We start from the raw sequence: 9696 nt of genomic DNA on the forward strand, positions 1-9696 counted from the left end.
GTTGCTATTCTGTGCAGGTGATGTCAAACAGGAGCCGGGCATGTACCGTGAGGGACCCACATATCAACGGCGAGGCTCGCTTCAGTTGTGGCAGTTCTTGGTGGCTCTTCTTGATGACCCATCAAACTCTCACTTCATAGCGTGGACTGGCCGAGGCATGGAATTCAAGCTGATTGAACCGGAGGAGGTGGGTTAGACAGACAGCATGTCCTGACATCCACTGCCCTGTCCTGCCAGTTTAATAGTGCTCATTCGGACTTAGGCCTTGTTTTCCTTCAATATTTTGCTTCAGTAGCACTTTAGAAGGGTCACAGAAAGGACCTGCAAGGGAAGTGCGTCAGTTAGGACAGAGGTGCGGTTAAGCATAGACTTGATTCCTAGTCCCACAAAATAATAAAAATACTGCAAATCCTAGAGTTATAAAATACTCGGCATTAATTGTGGGGCCTGGATTTTTCCACTTCATGGATAGACCTGTGTTCCAAAATCCTTTGAAAACTTGTCCCTGAATAGTCTTTCAACACCAAATATTCTTCAGTATGAAGATGTGGGAACTTGAAACTTTTAGGCTGTAAAGTGAAAGACCCCAAGTCTGACATATGGCAAAGGAGGAGGTTAAGATTGTTAGGCAGTAAAATCTCATCAGAATTATGTAAACCGCCCTCTTTATAGAGTCTTCTTTAGAGTCTTCCTGCTTATTTGTATCATTAGACTGTTTAGTGCACACTTAGATCCTAGACTTGCAAACACTCATGCACATGCACAGCTATCCTGAACAATGAAGGACTCATGGGGTGGATAAAATTACTTGTATTCATGAATATTTGCTGAAGCATGACTTAGTTCACTTGTGTGATAAACAGGAATAAATTGAACATTTTATTACATAAACTTTTTTGGACTAGGTAACAATACATAATTTATCCTGTGTTCTAAACAGCCATGGAAACTGTTGGAAAACCTGGTGTGCATGAATTTTGTTGTAATTCTGATGTGAATGATTTGATTAGGGTTGTCAAAAAGCAGTATCATTCTGGTTTACTTTTTTGCCCCTTGGACAGGGTTGGGTAATAGAGGAATCCGCAGCAAATTTTCCATCAGATCCCCTCTGAGTTAGAGCTGAGTAGGAAGGTTCGGGGGTGTAAGGCTGCTTCTGTGTTCCACCAGCTATTTCTGCCGTTCACCATCCATCTGCTGGCATAAGCAATCTGAAAGCTTTCTTGCATTTAAGTTACATCATCTGCCAACAGCCCTAAGGAGATGATAGAGTAGTTGGGAATGGTGACAGGACTGGTGTCCCTTCCCAACATGGTCTGGCTGACAGGCAGGTTGATGCAAGGACTGGTGTGCTGGCTCTCATTTGTCTGAGCATCCCCTGCACTAGTGATAGTCACCATGGCAGATCCTGGCATCTGAGGATTGACCACAGAACAATCTTAGTTGATTTGATACCGAGACTTTGCTGGCAAGTCTGCAGCCTTAGCAGGCTACATGGACTTCTTGGTTGTGTGCCTGGCCCAGAACAGAGTGAAATCTTTGGAAAGTGTTTTGTTTGATTTTGGTGAATGAAGTGTCTAATTTTTCCCCCTGGCCCAGTCTAAGTATCTTTTACCCTCTTAGTTTTGTCTTGCCTTTAAGGTATGTCCAAAGTTTTTCAAGATTGAACAGATTTGTAGAAAAACGGTTTCCAGCAGATGGTGCAAAAACTTTATAGATTTTATTACCTAAGGAAGGGAAAGTAGCAAAACAAAACCCTAAGGTTTCCTTTTTGTGTAATTCCCTGAAGAACTGGATAATTCTGATTTAAGTTAACCAGATCATCTGCTTGTCTGACTTTGTAGCAGTTGCTTTGTGGTTCTGAGCAGTGCTGCATCCAAGATCTGGAGGAGGCAGGCTACTTGAAACTTGCCTCACTCCTGTGTGCTCTTAGGGACTACAAAGGAGCCTAAGTTGTTTTCATATGGATGTCATGGATCTGACAGAAACTGTCGATTAAAATAAGAATAGCCTATGGGAAGTTGCAGGCTTCTGTTGGTTGCCAAGTGTAAATTGAAGAGAAGTGAAAGAGCTTGTTGGTTCAGCTGTGGCAGGTTAGGTTGTCAATGACATGACCTTTCCTTCCCTTCCTATCCCATCCCTTTCTGGAGGTTTATGCCTTTGTAGAAAGGGTGACAACAAAAAATAAGTATGTATCAGCTTGAGCACCATAGTTTATTCAGAAAGTAGATAACTGTGAACTGTGGAGGCTAAGAATTGGGCATAGGTCCATTTATTCTGCCTTGTCACAGGGACAGCAACCTTCAGCAAGGAAGGTGGGGTGGGCAGCTAGAAGCCTGAATCCCTTCCACAGAGTGAGACTTGATAAATGCTGTGCAGTTCAGGGACAGGAAGACTTAGTTACCAAGATTACTTCTGGACCTGCTCGCTTATTTAGGAGCGTCAAAATACCACACAATATAGCATATTCTCAACCATTATTTTGTTGTAGTTATCTTTGCTGTGTGTTTATTTTTTCTGCAAGCCTGTTATGTTGGGGACTTTTAGGACTCTGATAAATGCAGAAAAAACCTTGGTAGGAATAAACAAAGAGTGATGTAGGCATGTGTCACAAAGATGAATAGGTGAATCAAGGTTAGGCATCTAGGCCAAATCTACAACTAGAATAAATCGACATGATGGGAGGTATGTTTCAATACAGCTTATAACATAGCTGAAGTTAGCAGAGCCATGATAATTTACGTAAGTCTGAAAAGCTGCACCACTGAAAGGAAATAATGCTTTCAAAAGAAATTTTAAAAATTATTGTCCAGATGGAGATCAAAGTCATGGTTTTTGCTGTTGTTATTTAGTCCCCATTCAATTCTCAGTGCTGCATGTCATCTATGGTTTGCATCAAAAGGCTCTAGACACCTATGGGAAAGTTTCGTAGAGCAGTGTGCAGAGAAGCTGCTTGGCTACTCTCTCTTTTCCAGAGCTATATGCATATGCACCTCTCAAACAGTTTTATAAAATGTGCTTTAAAGAGATCATCAGCTCTGACTTTTTTTCCCTCTGGTGACATGATAGTCATTTGTACAGCCAGTAATTGAAATGTCACCAACAGCCAATTATAATTTCAGATGGGGAATAAGCAGTTAAGCTCTTTAAACAAAAGGTCTCTTTGTCCAGAACTACCTTTGGTGGTAAAACAGGAAGCATAAAGGCAAGTAAAAATCATAAGTCTGAGCAGAATGCATATTGTTCTCTATGGAATGGCTTCATGAGTTGTTTGCAACTCCCTTTTTGTTATTAATTTTTAAGGGAAATTATACAACTGCAACTATGAAATTTCTGTCCCATTCTTCATACTATCATGTAGTTCTTCCAAGTGATTACCCTGCCTCCTCTGATAATTCATTTTCTTTGCTGAAGTAATATTTAAGACTGGGAATTGGCTTTTGACTTGTATCTCCTAATAATATCAACATCGCTGTTATTCCAAGTACAGTCTGTGTTAGTTCATGAACTAAGTGTGTATGCATGTGTGTTTAATGTAAATTAGTGTTCTGACAGCACGGAAAGCACAGGCATAGTACAATATATCTACAATATCAAACTAAAGAAAAGGTTTTATCTTTCATGAAAGTTTTCTGGTGGAACTTGATAAATATTTTTTGTGTATCATCTCTTTATTTTTTCATTGATTTTCTTTATTTAAAACAAACAAAAAAACCCCCAACCCTCCACCACATTTGCAAATAAGTAAGTCTGCTTCAAGTTTAATTGATGACTGTGTGTCCAATTAAAAATCATAGTAGTACATGGGAAATTCAGGTCATGGCAACCGTTTCTCTTGTGTTTATTCATTGCACCTGCAGGATTCCCCCTCCTCCATCCCCAAATAAAGTATCTCATGATAAGATCTGCTTGTTAAATGCATTTAACAAATCAATGCTAATCCATTTTTGTGGCAGGTGGCACGTCGCTGGGGGATTCAGAAAAATAGGCCAGCTATGAACTATGATAAACTTAGCCGATCACTTCGCTATTATTATGAAAAGGGAATCATGCAAAAGGTGAGTAGCTAATTTTATATTAAATTTCACCAAAGTGTTGCATGTTAATCCCTAAGTCGGTTTATGAGGAGTACTTGTAACTGCATTGCTGAGGTAGGTTTTTCATCTATTTAGGCAAACACTAAGCTTTTTTACCTACAAGGTCCAGTATATGGATCAAGGTATTTTTTTCTGTGTAAAACCACGTCTGTGGTTTTAGTTCATTCAATGCACATCATGATTATAAGGAAGGAGGTAACATTCAAAAATATCCAAAGGAGCTTCCTGGCACCTGGGAAAGGCAAACAGTACAGTATGGTATGAATAATGTTTTGCAGATCTAAATTAGCTGCCCAGCATTTGGGTACTTTGGTAAGTGCAAGATAGGGGAGAAAAATGATACCTATTAACATACCAAATACTTTAATATTTTACCAATAGTGTTGTAATAATACCATTTTTAAGTGGAATTTAATATTTTATGATAGGCTGGATTAGGAGAAATATTTAACAATAATTTCTATATAACAGTCTGGTCTTGATGACAGTATTCAACCCGTCCTTCTACTGTGGCTTGCTGATTTACATGTATGTTTTTAAATCTTGCTATGTAGTACTATGTAGATTGACTGAGAAATCAATAGGAGAGACCTGTCTGCTGCATCTACAAAACTGGCAGGTGTGATCAAAGATCATAATGAACACCTTGTGCTGTAAAACTTGTTCCATATCTTTTCACATTAGTTTTGTGACCTGTGATGACTAACATGTTTAAACCTGCCATTTGCCAATTGCATGAATGGAAACAATGCTCTCGGCTCAAGTTACTGGGCAAATTTTCCAGTAGGTTTTGTGAAGTCTCGGTTTGGAGTTGCCTGTTAGAAGTTCTCTTGCTTTGATTATCGAATCATTGTAGTGCTCTCCTTTTTCACTATCCAGGAGTCAGCTTGGACAACAGTCTGGGCTGGTATTGGCTTATGGTACTTCAGTAGGACAGTGCCTCATCCATTTTTGTGTGTCACGTAACTGCGCATTGAGTCTTTGCAAAGTGGACTGGAGACTGGGTCCTGTCAGGGAGAAGCAGAAATGCTTGATTTTGCTGGGTGGTCCTTCAGGCAGAGGAGGTCCTCGTAGCAGGTTACAGGTCAGCTGTGTAGGCAGTTGTACTGGTACAGTTCAAAGGCAGCACAGAGGCAAGCAAGAATAAGTAGCAAAGAGAGTGAAACAAGTTGAAAAGGTGGGGATGGGAATACCATAAGGCTGATAATGCTGCCCAACCCACACATCCATTTAACATGGAAAGTTTACAGGTACTTCTGACAGCTAGCTTGCTACCTCCTAAAGTACTACTTTAATATCTACAAGAATGTCTTTAACACACATTTTAAAAACTAGTTTGGATGCTTATTTTTCTGGCGTAGCAAACTTTGAGGTTTGCCCTGGGATGACCCTATCTGGCCAGTTAGTGTATGTTAAAAACTAACGGTGCTTGTAGATTCATAGCAGGTTTCTTTACTGCAAGGTTTGTATGCACATTTTTTTGCCTTTTGTTTTAAGTTAAGCAATGATGACAGGTTATGCAAATGCCCAGTATCTGAATGCAGCCTTCAGTCTGTCAAACTTGCTGACATTAATTTGATAAAAAAATTCTACCACAGATACAGCCTCTACCAAAACTTTATTTGTAGAATAAATAAGCTGAAAATTCAAGGAGGTGCTTCAGTCTATTTTGGAACCGTAAGAATAAAGTTAAGTTTGCAACACTTTTGCCACCTTCATTCAGTCACTTCCAATGCCACGCTAGCTGGAGTTGCAAGAAGACAATATGATCTTTATTTTAAAATAATTTTAATAAACTGTGAGCATGCAACATGGTTCTCATTTTTAACATATTTCTTTAAATAAGGTGCTTGAGAAGACACTACATTGACTTTTTTTTCCAAGTAAGACAACAATTCTCTATTGTTTTTAGCTGTTTTAGCTTTTAGAAAGATGAAGCACAGACATTTAGTGCTATTTCTGAATAAGGGAAAACTTTAGGATCTTTGGACAAATTGCCCCTCCATAAGCAAATCCAAATGTCCCAGCTTTGCATGAGCAATTGCTAAGTACATATTAGCCTGCCTATTTGCTTACGCTGTCCCTGTACAATCAGCATGCACTATAACTTAAGTACTTTTATACGTAAGTATGGATCAATCTGCCTAAAGTGAAATTCAGATCTCTATCGTGCAGTGCGATTCTTTTTTCCACTTCGCACACATAGTATTGGACTTGGTCATTTTATTTTGCCACTGTAGTGACAATTTGTTTACGTTTTCCAGTAAGAGCAGTTCCATTTGTGGTTTAGTATAGGAAATGATCACAAACAAATGTTTAGGAGTAGAATACCTAGTCCATCTTCCAACAGGGTATCACATGTGGCAAAATCAAGAGCGTTCTGCACAGTCTGCTTCTGCAGATCCCTGTTGTCTTTGCTAGCTCATTGCCTTACCAGTTCTGCCACTGCGTTGCTAATTGTCTAACGAAGGTGAGTTCTTCACAAGACTGTTGAACTTGAGTTGCAAAACCACAAGGCCTTACACTGCACTTTTTTCTCCCCTCTGTTGTCCTAAGGTGGCTGGAGAAAGATACGTCTACAAGTTCGTTTGCGACCCTGAAGCGCTTTTTTCCATGGCTTTTCCAGACAACCAGCGCCCCTTACTGAAGACTGACATGGAACGCCACATCAATGAGGAGGACACTGTGCCTCTGTCCCACTTTGATGAGAGCATGGTCTACATGCAGGACGGTGGCTGCTGCAACACCCACCCCTATAATGAAGGCTATGTCTATTAACAACAGTGACAATGAAGAGGGTGTTTTCCCCCTCCCTTAGGCTTCTCCTCTTTCACAAGACCCAGAGGAAAGCTGAATCGACTTCAATTTGTTTTTTAAATAGTACACTAAAAGGGGCTTTTCCTGTTGCATTACTCCTATGGTCTGCCATGGACAGCGCACTTTATTTGAAAGGGGAGGGTTGGAACCTAAACGTTATTCTGTGTAACAGGAGGAAAAGGGTGGGTTTGCTTTTTACTTAAGTTTGGGAAGGGAACAGGTTTTAAGTACAAAAAAAGCTATATCATGTCTGTTTTGTTTCATATCAGCATAAGATATTGTACATTTTCTCTGGGTATCCGTAGTACAGTTAATTCTCATTGTGCAAAATAACCACTTGATGATGATAGCAACACAGCATGCCTAGGGCAATTTTTTTCTTGCCATTCTTAACTGTCTTTCTGCAGTTATAAAAGAGAAGCAAAGCATATGCCACAGCATTTGATTTAGAAGCTTGCAGTGGCAGACCTTGCACCTTGCCTCTGAAAACAACCAGATTATCTTGAGAGTTTTTTGTTTCAGTTTGGTTTGTTGTTTTTTTTTTTTTCTTTTGGTATGGCCTCAAAAAAAATCCTGTTTAATGACAGAGTGGCCATAAGTACAATGACCAAGCAGCAAAATTCCTGATTTCAGACTGCAAGCTGCATGCCGTATCTGGTGCCACGTTGCTATACATATATGGCCCATGCGATGGCTTAGACATTTCAAGATCCATTTGAGGGTAGTAATTACATGTGGTAGGCTTTCTGATGATCATGTCAGCATTAAATAAAGGATCGTGATCAGGAGGGAGAAAACATTTTGTATCCTTCCATTTCCTTCGGTACATAAATAAGTTATTTAATCAATAGGAATTAACTGTACTAAGTCACATATCTAATTATGCTGTTTAGACACAGCAAGCACTCCTTGAGAAAAATATCCAATACACTAAATAGGTACTTTAGTAATTTTTAGACACGGTACCCATTAATATGCATTTAAACCTTTTACTGCTGTGTTATGTTGATAACATATATAAATACTAGATAATGCTAATGCTTCTGCTGCTGTCTTTTTCTGTAATATTCTCTTTGATGCTGAATTTACTATGACCATTTATAAGCAATGCTGTAACTACAGGTAGCATTTCAGGACAAAATAGATGACTTGAACCATTTATTGCTTAGAAAATAGCTTACGCCATAGCTGTGCTATAAGCAGCTTTTATGCGCATCCACAAATGACTAGTAAGCTTCAGCTTGCTAAGGAAAGCTCTGCAGAACCTTTTGTAATTTTTGGTGGAACGGAGACTTAGATAAACTGTCAAAGAATACCATGAAGTCGCTGTATGACGTTGTAGTGCTGGCACTGATGTTACCAATCAACTTGTTTTGGACACTAAATGTAAATGTGATCAGATATGCTCGGACGACAATTTAAATTTTGAGGGTTTTTTTTTGTTGTTGTTATTTTTTCAGATTGTTTTATTTTTTGAGAGGGGTAATCTTGAACACAAGCCACACACACTATTCTGTATGTAAAATGAAAAAAAAAGCCCTGACAAAACCCCCCAAATTTTAAATATTTATAAGCAACTTTTCTGAAATACAGTATTTCCTGGTTTGAAGGGAAGGAGTGGGGGTAAGATCTGGATTTCTTTTTTTTGCCCAGTGGAATTTAAATAGGTGTTATATGGAGTACTTCATTTTCCTATATTCCCAAGAAGCAGGAGGAAAATGAATGCATAACCGTAAAAAAATCAGGAATAATTTTCATCATAATGGATGGATTTCAAAGACAATCCTAGGTGGTGGGTTAATTTTCCATCCTCTGTCAGTTAAGGCACTAGTTAAGCTATGAATATTTTAATATGTAATTAATCAAAAGTAAAGAAGTAGTGGTCACTAGAAACCACAGGTGCATAAAAAACATTTGGGCAGGTATTTAATTTACTCAGATCCATAAGACAACATATTTATGAGAGTGTACATATGCCTTAATATGTCAACTAATTCTGTCATCCATAAGTCTCAATGGCACTTAAATTTTCAGTGATCAACCCAGAATCAGAAGTCTAAAATTGCAGAATTAGCAAAAAGGAAAGGGAAAAGGTTGAGTAAGATTGTTTTAAAAAATGTGGTTTCCATTGAAATAAGGTTCAAATGAAACATGCTTTGCTGAAAAGTCCTTGGATTGGTTTTGGTTCTTTAATGTCAGCATGGAGCGCCTCTTGCCTGTGGCAGGATGTAGGTATTTGGGAAGGGGGTTGGAAAAAAAAGGAAAAAAAAAAAAGAGGAAAAAAATGCATCAAATGTGTAATATTTAAGAAGAAATATATATATATATATATATCTGTATACGGTAGTGACTCACTGAACAAAACAAGCAATCAGACCAACATTACATGATCTCTCAGCAGAAGATATAAAAGTCTTTCACTGAACTGATTAACCCTTTTTAAAATGTACCTAAGAGGTTTATTTAAAGTTTGTTTTTATTCTGCTTTTTGTTTGTTTGGGTTTTTTTTTTTGTTTGTTTGTTTGGGGTTTTCAGGTAGAATAATAAATCTGGCAGCTGATTTCTGCAAGATTGTTGTGTATTGGATTCCTAACCATTTGGACTGGAGAGGCCCTTGCAGTAAGGTTCTTGTTTTGGAAGAGGAGATAATGGTCTGTTCCCAGTGCCTAGAATGGCTTCCTGCAAAATGTAACCAAAAAAAAAAGAGAAGTGAGGAGTACGTACAATTCATGTGTATGTATACGTAAGTTACAGCCAGGAGCAGGAGTTAGATTGCCAAAGCATC

General features: G+C 38.6%; 1 protein-coding gene across 5 annotated transcripts in view; it reads left to right on the forward strand.

Annotated features, from left to right (window-relative positions):
- Window positions 1-9459, forward strand: part of ETV1 (ETS variant transcription factor 1) — a 66534-nt gene extending 57075 nt beyond the window's left edge. For all 5 annotated transcript variants that reach the window (XM_049798743.1, XM_049798746.1, XM_049798745.1 and 2 more), the window contains 3 exons: window positions 18-187; window positions 3954-4055; window positions 6651-9459. In XM_049798743.1, the coding sequence (XP_049654700.1) occupies window positions 18-187; window positions 3954-4055; window positions 6651-6872 (494 nt within the window). In that variant the 3' untranslated portion in view covers window positions 6873-9459. The remainder of the gene's footprint in view (window positions 1-17; window positions 188-3953; window positions 4056-6650) is intronic.
- The last annotated feature ends 237 nt before the right edge of the window (window positions 9460-9696 follow it).

Source organism: Accipiter gentilis, chromosome 4 (genome assembly GCF_929443795.1).
Source record: "Accipiter gentilis chromosome 4, bAccGen1.1, whole genome shotgun sequence".
NCBI classification, from domain to species: Eukaryota; Metazoa; Chordata; class Aves; order Accipitriformes; family Accipitridae; genus Astur; species Astur gentilis.